Raw genomic sequence first — 17403 nt, forward strand, 5'->3', positions numbered from 1 at the left:
TTGAAGGAACATGGCTGAAGTAAAACCAAGATCCAATAGCTCGCCACATATATCCTTCTTTAGCATAATGTCAATCTTCTGCTGTTTCGAATTCTTGTTGGGAAAGATATGTGGATCTAAATCATGGATGGTTGCTCTTTATGAAATCTTCCGGAAGGATTTCTTTCTGCTACTAAAAGCTCCTAGCATAAATGCAATACGACCACCGTCTCTATCGACAACCTCTCTAACTAAGGGATATTTCTGAACTTTGGATCTACCCTACTTGTCATAGATTAGAGCCCAACTTGCAGCATAAGAGTCCAAAGCGAGTCATATGCCTCCCCACCTTATCCGCGCGGAACCTGTCGATTCAAGACCAATTCAAGTTCGGTTTCAAACCCCACAGGCGAACCAACCCAGTCACACGTCAAGTTGGCTCGGTACAGGCCGAACTGGGCGGCTCAGCCTAGTTCGGCAGGCATTGCCCTCCGCAATCTTCACCAAATTGCAAGTGGGATTTTGCTACCTCAAACTTCCCTAGATGGGGTAGCTATCCGGGAGGCTCAAATTGTAAAAAGCAAGGTGGGTAGATTATCTGAGTTGGAGTCAGATACTAGGCCCATACTATAACCAGGATCCTGACATCTACAAGTAACATAGATACCACGAGAAACTAGATGTTGCTACATTTTTTGTACTTCAAATCCATTTGATATATTTATATTCAATTATATGTATTCATGCATTTAATTATATTACAATTACATTCACTAATCGATCATATCGTATACGAGACCAATATGACATAAACGATCAAAATAGAATCATAATCGTAATTCAAACAACTACAATCATTGGAGCAATCCATCAAGACTAAAAAAATAAAAAAACAAATTAACCAAAAAAAAAAGATTTTGTATTGGTATGGAACTGATGCCATAGCATTCCAAGTGTTGATACACTATCGAATTGGTGATCAATATGGCACCCAGTACCGATTTATGAACCTTGACCTATACTTTCTTTAACTTCTATAATGCAATCAAACTAATTGTTACTAGCATATAGCCACGACAACTGGCATAGGTTACTCTATCTTTCAATATTTTGTATGCCCAGTTAGGCAGTGACAAAAATGTTGCTGCTGCTATAGTACGGTCTGCGTCAATTTCATTTGTTAAAAGCAACTTCTCGGATAGGAAAACTAGATTAAGGCTCAGTGAAATATGAATGTCAAAACACAGTTGTATGTCAAATTGGAAAAGGCAGGCATTTTTTATCTTGGAGTAATTATTCAATCAAAAACTTCGTTGAACAGAAGATCATTAATATCTTTTTGTAGCCAATATCAAATGATGTGCATTACCAATGCTTTGATGCATACCAAAATAGCTTGGTTACTCTTATGGTATTTAAACATGTGCATGAAATGTTCTTTGGTGGGATCCAGTATAACCTATAACAAATAAGAAAGAATGAGGCCACAAAATTCAAGGGTACAAGAATATTAACAGGAAATTCACTTGCAATAGACATCACATGTCAACATTGGACAGATAAAGGAAAGATAGGCTTGAAATTCATCCAATAATTTTAGCAGTAGGAATCTAAGAAGCATCATAACTAAAGAAAGTAAATATAGAATTTTCTTTTCAACAGACTCATCCCACAAGTTATAGTTAAGTTGCAAGAAAACACCCACTAATAGATAATGCTTATCTAAACATCATCATAAAAAAGTACACCACGAGAAGAGTGAACAAAGAACAACAAACTACCTTGGAACTTGAAAGTATCAACATATAGAAATAAATATTCACACTAAAATGAACAGCATGATCAATGCAATCTTTATTGGCAGTGCAGCTGCACATTTGCGCTAGAAACCCAAAAGCATAAAGGAATATAATAAATTTGAGACCAACATTATTGTACCCGTAAATCAAGGCCTGGCAGGCTCAACATCATCTTCTATATCCCAACTCAGGTCCTCATCATCTTCAGCAGCACTCAGTCTCTTGCGTAGATCCACCTTAAGAGGACTCCCACTCGAATTACTAATTTTCTTATCATCGTGCTCCCCGAGATCTTCGATCTCATCCCACCCAAGATCATCTTCTTCTGGCATAGAAGGCCTTGACACCACTGACACATCGCTATCTTTGCATGAACCTCCACTCTCTGTCTTCGCTTCAGCCACTGTGTTATCATCTGCCTTGGATGCCAATCCCTCACTGTTCAATCCCACAATTTCTTCCTTCTCTGCAGTTGATGGCACCTCCTTCTCAGCCATCGCCACTGATACTCCCAAGATCTCATCGTGATGATTCTTCTCCTCTAGCGATTGAGAGGTGGCGGTAGTGTCTTCTTTCTTTGTTACTTTTTCTTCTTCATCTTTGTTTCTTTCTACCTTAACAACTTTTTCTTCAGGCTCTCCTATTTTTTCCTCTTTCTTTTCTTCCTTCTTTTCTTCTTTATTTGCTTCCTTCTTTTCTTCTTCTTCCTCATCATCATCGACCTCCCAGCTCAAATCCTCCTCATCCTCTTCTCTTGAAATCACCCTCTTGACGAGTTTCGCCCTGGCATCCTCTGCCTGCTTGAGCTTACGAACCCTATAGTAGTACCGACTCCAGAAGGTATCATAATCCATAACAGAAGGCACGAACTTTTCAAGAAATCCCTCCAGAGCCCCATTTTCATAGCACAAATTCTCGATCTCCTCCTCCTTTTCCGCCAATTGGAACCCTGATCTCCACTTCTTGAAATCCTCAGCATCCTCCGGCTCCTCCGAGAACGTGCTCGGATCGGACTGGATGGCGAGGACCTGCGCATCAAACCGGCTATACCTCCTCGAAGAACCGGCCAGATTCTGCGTCCCGGCGTCAATGGAGGAGGGATCGGGGGAATTGGGGTCGGATTCCATGGCGAGGATGGCTTCTTTGCTGTGGGTGATGATCTCGGCGGTGCCTCGCCAGACGGAGCCGCCGAAGTCGTCGATGGCCTGGCCGACGGACTCGAGGGACTCCTGGGCGACGGAGGCTCCAGTCTCCAGGGATCCCGGGAGGTTCTGCACGGCGCGAGTAGCGGCCTCCCGGATCGCCACCGTCTCCTTCTTGAGGCCGGTGCCGAACTCCTCCAGGTCCCGGCGGTAGGTCTCGATCAAGGAGCCAAACTCCTTCTTCGAGGCGATTGTCTTAATCAGACCCCCGAAGCTCCACGCTCCGCCGCCGCCGCCGCCAGCGGTTTGCGCTTCTTCTCCCCGTTCTTCCTCGTCGTCCGGCGGGGATTGCTGCTGCCGGGGGGAGTCGGCGAGAGAGGGATTGGGATCCGGATCGGGATCGGGATCGGGATCGGAATCAGCGGCGAAGACGGATTTGAAGAAATCCATGGCGAGAATTAGGGCTAGGGTTAGGCCTCCAAGAGGAGGAAGAGCGATAGGGAAGTGAGGAAGAGAGAGATCGATGGTCGGTAGTTGCGATAGGATGCTTCTGTTCGGTCTTCGGCGACTTCAAAGGGACGGCTATAGAGACTATTTTTGTGACCTCAACCTGGTATGCAAGTGTGGGGCGTGGGATTTGGAGGGAGAGAGCGCGCCTCTGGGTGTTTTTTTTTTCCCCCACCGACGCGGATTGCGGGCTCGATAGTATCGTGCTTGATATGGCCCAAATCCAGTCTGTTATTGCAAGTTGGAACTCGGGGGCGTGGCACGCTAATGGATTGATTCATGCAGGATCCTACGTGAATATCCACGCAGATCTTAAAGACGTTGGATAATCCCGCTAGATCCGTGAGATTGGAATAGAATTTTCAGTATTAAAAAATAGCAGGCTCGTTAATTCGATCTCTCCCAGCCCATTCCAACATTAACTAGATAATCAAACTAAAATCCTTAGACTCCACGTAGAATTGAATTTTTTTTTAGAGCCTATTTGGATATTTTTATTAGATTATACTAAAAGTGCTATAGAAATTAAGCATATTGACCCATCCATCTTATACTTTTCAAGTGTTTTAAAAAAAAAATATCCCATGAAATTTAGGTTAGATGATATTTGGATGATATGGGGTCATGTTTAAATAGATAGCCCAATTTACGAATTTTATAAGATTTTCGGCTCAATGTAGCATGAATATCCAAACAGGCTTTTAGGGTTGCTACATTATGGAGACGGGCTTATTTTGAAATTGATAACTAGCTAATTGGTTGGGACTGAATTTCAAAAAGTAAGTTTTTCCAACAGGCACATCCAAACACATGCATCATAATTTGGTTTCTTTTTAATAGCCATTTCAAAAGATGATTTGTGGTTTAAAATTTTGGTTAGAAGTCTATTGATAATATAGGTTGCAGTAAGAAAAGTTTCTTTCCAAAATGAATTTGGAAGATTGGAATGCGTAAGGAAAGCAAAGCCCATTTCAACAATTTGGCGATGACGCGTTTCTACTGAACCCACCTCTTCTATATTAAAATAGACTCAACTTTATATTTTTGTTTCCTGGGAAATAACCAAATAAACTTCGTATAATCATCTAGAAAACATACGTAATATTTTGATCCATATGTAGATAAAACGACTGAAGGCCCCTAGACATCTGAGTAGGGCAATTCGAGAGGCCTGAAAAGGTAAATTGTGGTTTTTTGCCATTTGATAGTCTGGACAAACAACTTGTCCTTTATTCGCAGCAACTAGAGTTTTATTAGCAGACAAAACATATTGTACTACAGGAAAAGAAGCATGGCCAAGTCTGCGATGCTAATCTGAAGTGGATATACGAGCATCAATAAAAGATGATGGTGAAAACTGCTTGAAAGGTTGGGAAAAGCAATATAGACTGACTTTGAGGTGGCCTCTATACTGGATGCTCCCCAAGTAATCCTTTATTAGGAAGTAGGTATCATGAAATTCGAAAAAGACATTGTTATCTTTAGTAATTTTTTTAACAGAAAGCAATTTTTTTTGAATGTTAGGGACAAGTAAGATTTGGTTAAGGAGAAATGAGCGAGATGGATTGTTTAATGTAGCTGAGCCTGTAGGCATAATTGATTCAATTGTATTCATCATTCCTCAGGTTGAGGTTGTTCAGATCAGAGGTCAAGTGGTGTGTGGCTTCCAAGTCAGGATGCCAATCCGTGTCACTGAACTACGGAGTTGTAGCCACCATTACCTGCAGATACGAGAAGAGGAAAATTGAAGATAAGTATATCAAATCTGTGGAAGCATTTTGTGGACTGTATGGCCTGGTTTTTCACATAATTGGCACCAGAGTGATGATCCAGTGCCGCCTTGATTGTTGCTGCGATTGGCATTGTTCTGGTAGTTTTTGTGGCCTTTTCCATAATTATTGTGCCCCCGTCCTCAATAGTTGTTGTTGCCATTGGCCTTGTCCACTATTGTAGTGTTGCTGCTGCTTTGTTGCAACATTAGTAGTAGCTCCAGGGATTGAGATTAGTTAATTGTTGTGCAGAATTCTTGCGTCAGTAGTGAGGAGAAGAGAATAGACCTCCTCAAGTATGATATACTCACGTGAAGTCACCATAGCCACCAGTGAATCATACTCAGGCCGGAGCCCAGCAAGAACATAGGTGATGATATCATCATTGTTCAAGGCGTGACTTGCAACAGCTAAATCGTCTGTTAGTCTTTTGATAAACATGAAATACTCTGTGGCAGTCATGTTACCTTTCCTGGCTGTGGCGAGTTGTGAGCGAACTCGGACTATTTTTGCACGAGATTGAATGCAAAACAGCTTTCAAAGTGCGAGCCAGACTTGTCGAGAGGTGGTGGCTTGATAGACTTGGGCTAAAACCTCATCTGAGAGGGAGGAGTTGATTGTACTCAAGATCAAATTGTCCTGTTTGGACCATACCGCATGCTGAGGGTTTGGAGAGGTAGTACCGTCAACTGAAGCAATTTCTGCAAGAGGTTGCTTCATAGTTCCATCAACATATCCAAAGAGAAGCATCTTGGCCTTTGAGATAGGGAAGCATCTTGGCCTTCCATATGGGATAATTGTTTCAGGTGAGTTTGGTTATGTTAACTAAGGAGGATGGGTTGAAGACAAGAAAGGTAGTGTTTGTTGTATGTGAGGTGGAAGAAATAGAAGAAGACATTTTTTTTTTGATGTTGGTCAGATGGCTAATCTGATACCATGTGAAAATTTGAGATCGAGAAGAATGGATTTGAATCTCAATTCTTCGTTAAATTACAGATGCATAGACTTTGTATCTCACTGAACTACTATATTTAAGTAGGAAGTTACAATAAGAATTTGAACTATTCTAAATAGCCCTAGGATCATGCGAATTCTCCTCCTTTGCTGATGACTTGGTAAGTTTGAAAAGGTCTTCTTCAACACCTCTCCTTTTATCATTTAACCCTATTAAACAACATGAGTCCCATTCTATAATAGGGATATCTACATTGTTGATCCTGATTAACTTTTTAATGGGATCACATCTTTTCAACAACCAATCAAAAGGACTCAATGGAGATTGATCACTTGCATATGTAATATACAACCAAATCCTATCTCTTCTATCGCATCTGTTTGTGCACTATTAAGATTATCAATCACATTGGCCAATCGTCTCGGGGAGCACCTTGTATCTATTGCTAAATCAATATCTTGCATGGAACCCATTATCTTACATGGAACTTGTTAGAAAATATAAAATATATAAATAAATCTACCTCATCCTATTAGCTTAAGCTTTTAGGAAAAGTGGTGATTTCAACTTGGTATCAGAGCAGAGGTTCTGAGTTCGAACCCTGTCTCCATACTCTTTAACCCTATTATTAAAAAATTTTATATGTTGGGCTTGCCCATTAAGAAAAGTCCGGCCCACTATGAGGGGGAGTGTTAGAAAATATAAAATATATAAATAAATCTACCTCATCTTATTAGCTTAAGTTTTTAGGATAAGTGATAATTTCAACAGAACTCATCTCCTGCATAGGTCGCAAACAAAGATTAATTTATTTTATAACATAGTGCTCTCGTGCAACTTTGTAGATATAGAACTTGAAAATGTGGCATTTGAAACACATAACATTGCTTTGATTATCTTACTGTTTCGTGTTCCTGAGTTCAATAAGAAAAGCTTGCAAATGTAACACACACACACACACACATACATATCCACTAGCATACTATGAAGATGGTTCAACTAGATTGGGTATCACAGTTTCACTTAATTAATACTAGCCATTGACATGGAATATCATATTGCATGTAACCAACTGCTACTAATCCATAAATGACCTACTTCTTTGAGATTTGGAGTTTAACAAATACTACTAATGTGGAAGAGATTCGCTCCACTCCAACAATGCGTGGTAGTACCAAGAACATAATTAGAACGTATTCTACTTTCCTAATTGAGTAATCATCATATTAAATAACCAATTTAAGGATCCACTGTGATGAGACATTCTCACAGATTTCTACTGTCAATTGGGCGTTATAGAGAAGGGACATTGAGAGCTTGAGCAAGCATCACTAGATGGCATAGGTATATAATGGCCTTTACATTTATTTTCTTTTACATTTTTTTTAAGAAATGGTTAGATGTTTCTGATGGCCCACTTGGGCCTGAAGCCCAAAATATCATCTTTTTAATAAATGTCCAAAAAGTTAACCTCATCCAAAATAACTAGTCAAAAAATATTTTTTAAATTTTTTAATTTTATATAAGTATGTAAGATTTATCAAGCAAATAATCGATATAAAACTAAACACATGAACGAATTCTCATAAATACCATCCTTACCGGCCAATCAAAACAATACTTTCGCATGAATTTTACCTCCATCGGAGCATGATGGGAGGACGGAGGGGCAAGACGAGTTGCCTCCATGGCAAAGCATGGATCAACCTTAGGGTGGTTCTATATACACCCCCCCTATTGCTCAGGACACCCCCCAAAAATTAAAAAAAAATTAAATACTCTCTACACCCCCTCATTTGCTAAGGACACCCCTAAAAAATTAAAAATTCCTAAATTACCCCCACCCTCCCCACCCCCTCACCTAAATTGCTCTCTACACCCCCCAAACCCCCCCCACCCCGGTCTTCCCCTCCAAAACACCTCGCCAACGCCCAAAACCCCCCCGTTCCTCCTTCTCCCTCTCGTCGCTGGCATTCTCCCGATCTCCGACCACCTCGCCGGCTTCTCCCGGAACCACCTCGCCGGCTTCTCCCGAAATTTTTTTTTTCACGGTTCGTGCTCCGTTCGGCACTGGATCGCCGAACAAAAGGCTTCTGTTCGGCTGAACAGTGCCGGACAGAAGCCTTCTGTTCGGCACTGTGCAGCCGAACAGATCTGTTCGGTTGAGGGTTGCCGAACAGAAGGCTTCTGTTCGGCACTGTTCAGCCGAACAGAAGCCTTTTGTTCGGCGATCCAGTGCCGAACGGAGCACGAACCGTGAAAAAAAAAATTTCGGGAGAAGCCGGCGAGGTGGTTCCGGGAGAAGCCGGCGAGGTGGTCGGAGATCGGGAGAATGCCGGCGACGAGAGGGAGAAGGGGGAACGGGGGAGGAGGGGTTTAAGGGGGGTTTGAGGGGTTTTTTTTTTTTTCTTTTCAAAACGAAACGGAGGAGGAGGAAGGGGGGTGTATGAGAAAATTTCAAGGGCAATATGGTAATTACACTAAAGGTTAGTTTGGGTATTTTTTTTTTGGTTTTTGGGGGGTGTCCTGAGCAATAGGGGGGGTGTATATAGAACTACCCTCAACCTTACCGTGCCAGCCATTCCTATTAGTATGAAAACGGTCCTGCAGTTCTTGAAAATTACCATGCTAACCATGTACATGATTGGCTATGATTCTGATGAACAGATCATGACCACCCATGTTGAATCGGACAGCCAGAGTTTTTTGAGTAAATGACGATTTTACCCTTGAGAGCACCACAGCAAAAAATATTAAACATGCCAAACATATTTAAATTTTTTAAATAAAAAATAAAATGAAAATTATTCTTTTATTTTTGAAAATAGAAAAAATGAAAATGGATTTGGATTTTGGAATCGAAAAATTTGGAAAATTGCATGGGCGTTTCCATAAATCTAATCGTCGTCTATAGAGACTGCCTGCGAGCCTGCGCCTCCCTCCGCTTAAACCCTTCTCCGTATCAGGAACCCTAGGGTTTTAGTACGCCTATCAGGAACCCTAAAACCCCCTCTCATCTCTACCAGTTGACGGATCGCCCCTTCTTCGTTGCAGCAAGCAGTGGCCCAATGGCTCTCGCCCGATTCAGTTTGATCCGGCGCTTCAATGGGGCGTCGCAACGCCTGCTGCTTCCCTCCATGTAATCAAATTTGTCTTTTACCACTCTTTTTCGTCTCAATCTATTGCTTAAACATGACAACTTGTTTCTAATTTTCCTTTAAATTCTTCAGTTCTCGGTGCTCTCCGAGTTACATGAATTCGGGCACGGAAGGTTAGTTTAAAATCAATGTTTCGACCATCATATGTTTTTCTTTCTTCTGTAATTCTGGATATTTAGCAAATAGATTAAAATATTATCAGTTATTTTGTTCATTTCTGGTTATTTTATTTCAAAAATGCAATTTTTTTTCAAGAATTTGGTCGTCGAAGCATCATGACTAGCTCTTGCGACATTAGCGGCATTCTTGGTTGGAATTCTAGAGATTCCATAATGCTATGTTCTATGAAGGTAAAGGTGCTTGTGTGTTCAGTATTATATTGCAATGTTGAAGGGAGAAACTTGCTTTTCTTTGCTGATTGTCTTCTCGCTTTCCAGGTCTCTGACTTAACAGTCTATTCGAATGGGACTAGGCCGATGTCGACTATGAAAGCTCCAGCTGGAGCACGACAGGTGGGTATTGGATTCCCATGTTTGTTTCTTCACCATTGCATTGTGTTGGCTTGAGCACCAGAGTTTAGAAGAAGGGATGTTTGGTTTGGAGTGTGGATTGCTTACTCCCCAAAAGACTCCTTTCAAAAAATATTAGCAGTCAACAAGTATGGCGTCTAAATCATAGTCAACTAATGGAAAGTAATGTAGTTAACTTGACCTTCACATTAACATGGAACATATACCAGAAAAGCCAGTAGGATGGCCCCCTTATTGTGATCTCCACCTTAACTGGGGTCTTTGTTGTATAGCCTCCTTTGAGATTACATTGGGTACTCCTTGACTTTATGCATATTTATGTCACTCTCTTTTTGTTATTATCTAGATCTATCTTTCAACCTCATCTGAAAGGAAGGTTGCGTTAGGTCTTGAAACTTATATAACCAAATCTATGCTATCCTTTTGTAATTTAGAATTAACAGTAGTTACAGTACACAGTACATGAATCTTCACCCATTAATTGTTGACAATGGGCATGGACTAATCTTAGTTGTTGGCTCACCCTCCTTGGAGTAACCTTGTACAGGAACTCCTGAATTTTTGATGCACCTGATGTTGCACAGAAATCACACTATTTTATCCACATATCATTGCTTTTGCTTTGTATATGTCAATCCTCACTGGAGCTATCTTTTGTGATAAAAGCCAATCATATTATTGCTTTTTCACCCTATTATTTCAAATTTCGCGTAGCATCATATATCTGTGGTCCATGAATGCATTGTTACTTATTATAGTCCTTGTCATGGTTGTCTGCTTCAAACAATAGGCTTTCTTGTCATTACATCGTAACATTTCATTGTGAGCTATTAGATTATAAATTTAAATTGGTGACAAAGTTGCTACTGTTTGATGATGGAACTTATCCTTCATTATGGTAGAGCGAGCTTCTTTTTCTTCTTATTAGACTTCTGGCTTATACCTAACAATCTAACAATAAGGAAGTTAATGATACTATTATTAATCCTTCTATCCTAATTGCAGTGGCTTTGATGCAAAAATCTAACAAAACATCCATGTTATTACAAGAGAGTGGGAATTTTGGTTTTATGCTATGTTTATGTAAACATTTTTTTTTCTGGTTCTAGAAGCAATTTGAATATTTAACCTCCATGAAGGGTCTCTCTTTTAAATTCCCCTCTGGGTATTCAAGACCAATTCATAATGAGTTGAAATAAGTTTGAGAGCTACTTGTCAAAAGTTCTCAAACTTCCCAGTTAACTTAAATGGCACAATAAGTTCTTGTAATCAGGGTTTCAAAATCCTGGTAGGACTCCATAGGATGCTAGGATGGGGTATTATCCTAGGTGTCGGGATAGGACTGTCTTGCAAATCGTCCCAACATCCCAATCAGTGCATCCTTGGACATCGCACATCACAAGTATCAGGATGGGGTGTGATAGTGGCATATCCCATTCCACGGAAAATTTGGGATGACCTTGTCCTACAGGATTTATGGCCTTGCTTGTAATGTAGTTTAGTTTGTTCAGTTTGATCCAAGGACTGATTGAATTATTATAGTTTTTTACATACTAATCTTTTGGATGGAAGAGTTTTCTTGTTACGAGGAAAGTTTACCTTTTATTAATACTTGGACAAACTAAATGGCCAAAAATTTCTACATAGGGGGCTGTACTAGGTTTTGAATTATATATCCACATCCAGACCTGCTTCCTGATACTTTGACTCCTTTCTAAAGTAAAGTCCTTTTATCACTGCCAATTCATATCAGATTTAATCAATTTAGCGATAACTACAAATTTCTTGTTTATTATTTTTTGGATCCCTATGTCATAACCTTTCTTATATGTAAAACCAAGTGGGTAAACAAAATTGTTTTATGACATTCCATTGTCTTTGTTTAAGGGAAAGAAACAAGGGAGGTGGACCAGCGAAAAGTAGGGGCATAGTTGTCAAGTTGGATAAATAATGGAGGTCTTTATACAAATAGGGATTCACACCACACTTGTTTCCTCCCACATGCATCGTGTGTTCTTGATATTAGTGTGTGTGTTCTTATTTCCTTCTCCATCTCTCTCTCTCTCTCTCTCTCTCTCTCTATCTGAGGGAGGAGGGTACTTGACTATTCATATTTCAAATTGGATGTGATTTAAATATCATGATTTTTTGATTTTATCTATTCAAAGACATCTAAGACTATACCAAAATTAAGCAATTTAAATTGTTGATGTCGATGCCCTTTTTCTTGGAAGAAAAAATGGAAACTTTCATCAAAAAGAAGAAAAATGGAAACTTTCTGAGTAAGAAAAATTTTCTCTATGAAGTTTCATCGATCTGTTTTAAGATTGTTCTCAGGTAATTAGATTTTAATCAGCAATAATTACATGTATAACTGAACTCAATGCAGCTTAACTCAACTAGGCCTTAACCAAACTAGCTGGCTATGTATAGACATGTAATTATTTCACAGGATCATATGAGCATGAATCCTGGGAACTAATTACACGTTCAGACATAATATTTTTATATATTTATTAAAAGAAATATTAGTAGATGCTCATGGTGTGTATATAATGTATATAATATGCCTTTGTGGCTGTCTATTCCTTCCTGGTTTTTGTCGCGGTTGGCCTCTTAATGTAAACATCGACACATTCTTTCATGAATTATTTTATTTCATCACCTGCCACTTACCTGGAAACTCCCACTTACATCCAATTTGTCTGTTTGTGTCTTTTTTCTTGAACATCTAAAGATCACCCTTGTCTGTAATGACTAGTTTGCTATTATTTATCTGCGTTACTTGGATAATTCCTAATTCTGTGAAGATTGTGAATAATTGTTATTCTATATCTTGCCTTATGACAAGCTTCAGATAGATAAAAAATATCTTAGCAATGCATGACAATAAATTGTGAAATTATCTATCTGCAGGTATAGGTATTGCACCTATCATTTTCTAAGTCAGCTAATATACATTACTTATCTCTATGAAGGGAATACATATCTATCCTGCTGTCCTATCCTTTATTTGCCATTTTATCTTTTATGATATGTTAATTGATTAATTTATTTTATTGGAAAATGCTGAAAAGGCTGAAATCCTTATGACTTTTCTAGAAACAAGCAATCAAGCTAGTTACTGAACCTTATGATTCCATATATGTAGGTGGCTTTGAAAGTGACCATGCTGAGCCCAGGATTCGTCTATGAGCCATATAAGCTTCGTGAACCTATTCCATTTTGGAAAAGGTAGATCACTGTCTTTATGTTCCTTCAATTTAAACACTTCAAATTCCAGTCATAGGAGTGCTAGGTCTGCCGCTTCATAACCATTTTAAGCAGACATTTTGCACATCTGATACTGTTCTAACTTCTAATAGAAGAAAGAAAGATTATGAATAACTGTTTTATTGTGTTTTCAAGGCATATTCATGAAACATAATCAAAAGTTAAATTTTTTGAGTTCTTTAATTTTTTGGGGTATAGTCTGTTAGCTATATAAGGCAACTAGGTAATATGGGCCTGATCTTCAAGCTTCGTAGTAGGCCTCTTTATCCTAAGGTTGCATTGGCACAAAATTCAGCACCCAGTGCTTGTATGGTTACAACTTACAAGTATTTACACCTTGACCCACACCAAGGGGTATAATTGCACAAAACATGGGCTAGCTTTTCAAGTACTGACATCTTGAGCAAAAAATCACACTAGACTTTGTGTTTACGTATAAACTCAACAAATGCAACCCCTTATAAACTATAAAGGCCTTGTTAAGGAATGAAATAAAAGTCTAGGAGAATCTTGTCAAGAACATATATGCTGCATTATGGATACAACCAAGATATGTTGTATCGGTACTAGGTTCCGTACTGATGCCATCTTATTACTGTGTCGGTACATCCAGTATGGAGGCCGGTTTGGCATACCGAGTGTTGGTACAAATCCCGTACCACATAGTGGTACCGAACTAGTATGGTACAATGCGCCCTGTACTGCCCAATTCGGTACGGTATAGTATAGCTTGGATACAACTAAGTTACTTTGCTATCATTTTCTAACTAAATCAAGCAAACGAATATAACTAGGGTGGCAAGTCAGCTGGTGCCTTCGGTGCTTGTACAATTGTGCAAGAGTAATTCTGCAATTTGTACTGTTGCTCAAGTGCCCATGAGGTTTGCACAGTGTGTAAAAAAGGCTTATATAACTGTGACAGATCCTTAAATAGTTGTTTAATAACCCTTTGGGCTTGCAGAAGTGCCTATTAGGTTTCATTTAGAGCCTTGTAGGCTTTCAAAACTACACAGGAGGCTTGAATTAATGCCTGTATTTGTGACATCTTGTCCAAGTGCTTTAGGCCTAACGATTTTCGCAAGGACTGCGCAACTGTCATAGAGCTACTACAGGTACCTGTGAGGCTTGTGCTAATCCTATGTCTTCCTCCATTGTTGTTCAAGTGCCAATGACCATGTACTGTCTCATCAGTGTCTAAATCTATATTTGCAATTGCAAGTAATTGCTGACACCACATTGAGGCTGTGTATGGAAGTGGAATAAGAGGGAGTAAAAGTCATTTAACCCAGTTATTCCACCCTTCTGCAGCCAAGCACTTAGAGCACTTGGGTTAAACCACTTTTTTGAAGGGCAAAACAAGTTTTTCTTAAAAGTTGGTATGCAACTTTTTTTCCTAACCCTTATACCCTGGTAAAGAGTAGGAGTGAGTAGGAGTAAATTAACCCATTTACTCTGGCTTAACTTATTCTGCTTCCGAACACAGGCTAAGGTGGGTATGAACATGCGAACCAAGCATTTATATACCACCATGTCTATGTTGCAGAATTGGCTTCTTTTCCAAGAATTTCAAACACATGAGAACAACTTTACATTATCAGACTTGATCCTTCCGGATGAAATTCTTTGACCAAGGAGCTATGCACCTGAAAAACTTTCTAATATCAACAATTTCAGTTAGTACATGAATTGTCGTGTGCTTGTACGATGCATTCAAGAGTTAAACCGTACATAAAATTACTAGTGTCACTGTGCTTCCCCTATTTGACCCCTCCGATTAGCATAGAGTTTAGAGCCACCAAAGTAGAAAAAGTAATATCAAAATGGGAGTGAGAGCTGGAGTTGTAGGCCAATTAGTTTTCTCAATTCATTGAATCAGTGGGTTAAACTATTGAGAGTATTGAGGCCCATCACAAAGCTAGAAGGATTTTGAACCAATGTGACGACAGTAATTGGATTCATCTTTTGTTCCTCATGAAAATGATGGGTGAAATTATTGCTTGGATCCATTAATGTATTTTGTTGCTTCTTTTCCAATCCTCATTTATAGTCACTTAAATTGTTTTTAAAAAGTGACAAATGACTCAGATACGGATTCTCTTTCACCTCGCAGATACCAATTCTAGTAAAAATACTATTTTAAATCCATAAATATGGAATCTTTTCTACAAGGGGCAAGATTCTCTCTCTCTCTCTCTCTAGGTTGGTGAATGGGTTATGTGGGAAGATTTCTTATCAGGTTCTCAAGTTCTTGCCATACCCCTTTCCAGTGAATCCAATCACATAAGATCCTTCTAAACATGAAAGTTTTTTCTCCTTCACAGTGTTTCAATCTTGACAAAGGAAAGCATGTAAAAAAGCATCATGCTTATATCCTTGTGAAGAAAGTTTTGCACGATTTTAGGACTGCAAAAGTCCACCCCCAGGCTCCTCACTCCTTTAATCACATCTTTACCTTTAGAAAGAACCAACAGAGTTAAGAAGCGGGAAATGAAGGTAATAATGCTCTCTTTTGAAACCATTAATTTACAAAGATGATGTCTCTTGGCTCCTCTTCTTACCCTATAACTTGTTAGCTCTCATGCTATCACAAGATGTCCCATCGTCCCAAGTGTTGGCATGGGGCATGTCCTAGATGGCAAGACAGGGCACCATCCCAAGTGTCGGGACAACATAAGACTGGATGAAGACTAGGACGGGATGGTACATCCATCATCTTGAGTATGTAATTTGAATCATCGTGCTATCAGAATATCCTAATGCTTGAAATGTGTCTAACTGCCTTCTTGATGCACTCCACTATCTAATTGTTCTACATATACATAGGGAAATGCCCATACATGCAATATAGGCATACAAACATGCATGCTTACTGATATACAAACTTAAGGCACAAATATGCCTGTGAAATTGTACATAAAAAGACAAATGGAAAAATAAACATAATCATAGATATCTTAGAACTTCGAAGCCCTTGCTCTCTCATAACATCCTATGTAATTGGAACCTATCTATCAGCATTCCAAATGCACTATCCTATCTGTCTGTAACTCCTAATTTTTCAACCATCTTTTGCAATCTCATCCCTTGACATGCATATACATATACGAATGGAAATGCCCATGCAGGCAGAGACATAGGCATACATGCAGACACACGTAAAGCACGAGTTTGCCTCAAAAAAAAAATTATGTAGCTAGAGACAGAATCATACATATAGACCCAGTAACACATATGTGCATAAGACATAGATGAACAGATGCAGACACATCCACATTTACATATATAAGTTAGTAACTAGCATTCCTTTTTTCTTAGTTCAGTCTAGTTTCTTGAATATTAGCAAAATGTGCCTTCTGCGCTTCTTTAATGTTCTAGTAATTTTGATATATTGTAAATCAGATGGTTCACACCAAGTGGTTGGAGAAGAACTAAGGAGGATATCATTCTTGAGGTATTTCTTGTTTGCTTGCTGATTCAAGATTAGTCCTCCCAATGTGCAGGTTCTTTTTTGCACTTTCTTAACTTAGATTAAGTTATCTTTCAACTGTAATTTTTTTACAGCAATTGCAGGAACTATTCTTAATTATTTTGAGAGGTCATACTTGCTCCATAAATTGTGAAATGAATTTCTCCTTCCTATGTTAAGCTTCTCTCCTGAAATGTGGTGGTTTTATCCATATGGGGCTTGCTGGCTCATATCTTATTGTGAAGACCTATATGCAAAAGCTGCACATTTTCATTCCTGGGCTCATTGTTCGTATGTAATTAAATTAGGTTTCTTATCCTTCTTACATCGTATAATATCCTGTATTATTCTTTCCATTTTGATGCTTTTTTTTTAAAATGTGACTTTAATCCATGCAACTTTATCCATATAACACATTAAACTTATCTTCTTGCATGTTGGATTCAGAGATTAGATGATTCTTCCCTTGCCAACAAAAAGAAAAGTTAGTTAAATGCCCTGTCAACAAGTGGAAACAGCCCAGTGCAGTCTGTAAGTTGGTTCTGCAACATGGTTGTAGTGAACTTGAGAAAGGCATCACTACATATCAGATCATCTAGAGTTGTACAAAGAAATGATATGGAATTATGGATAAACTGGACATTCCATTGTTTAACTAGAAGCATTCTACAGAACTAGAGTTTGTTGGTCTTATCATGAATTATATACTCCTACTTGGATCATCATAAGGTGCCTGACATAGCTCAGCAACATCATCTGACTCCTATTCACAACTTTAATGGTATATCCCAAGGTCCTCCAAACCGGTATCGGGACTCGTACTGG

General features: G+C 39.1%; 2 protein-coding genes across 3 annotated transcripts in view; one reads left to right on the forward strand and one right to left on the reverse strand.

Annotated features, from left to right (window-relative positions):
- Positions 1-1631: 1631 nt before the first annotated feature.
- Positions 1632-3522, reverse strand: LOC103721001 (golgin subfamily A member 6-like protein 22). The gene has a single exon (XM_039132356.1). It carries the CDS (start codon positions 3368-3370, stop codon positions 1925-1927), a length of 1446 nt encoding a protein of 481 aa, XP_038988284.1. The 5' UTR covers positions 3371-3522; the 3' UTR covers positions 1632-1924.
- Positions 3523-9049: 5527 nt separating this feature from the next.
- Positions 9050-17403, forward strand: part of LOC103721000 (39S ribosomal protein L45, mitochondrial) — a 33142-nt gene continuing 24788 nt past the window's right edge. The window contains exons 1-6 of one of the 2 annotated variants that reach the window (XM_039132368.1): positions 9050-9290; positions 9382-9422; positions 9565-9659; positions 9747-9821; positions 12991-13073; positions 16512-16563. In XM_039132368.1, the coding sequence (XP_038988296.1) occupies positions 9220-9290; positions 9382-9422; positions 9565-9659; positions 9747-9821; positions 12991-13073; positions 16512-16563 (417 nt within the window). In that variant the 5' untranslated portion in view covers positions 9050-9219. The remainder of the gene's footprint in view (positions 9291-9381; positions 9423-9564; positions 9660-9746; positions 9822-12990; positions 13074-16511; positions 16564-17403) is intronic. The other variant, XM_039132374.1, reaches the window with a different exon arrangement.

The sequence above is a fragment of the Phoenix dactylifera genome, chromosome 1 (assembly GCF_009389715.1).
Source record: "Phoenix dactylifera cultivar Barhee BC4 chromosome 1, palm_55x_up_171113_PBpolish2nd_filt_p, whole genome shotgun sequence".
NCBI classification, from domain to species: domain Eukaryota; kingdom Viridiplantae; phylum Streptophyta; class Magnoliopsida; order Arecales; family Arecaceae; genus Phoenix; species Phoenix dactylifera.

Excerpts from the sequence above, each read along its gene's own strand:
- LOC103721001 (XM_039132356.1), bottom strand. The coding sequence starts at position 3,370 with ATGGATTTCTTCAAATCCGTCTTCGCCGCTGATTCCGATCCCGATCCC.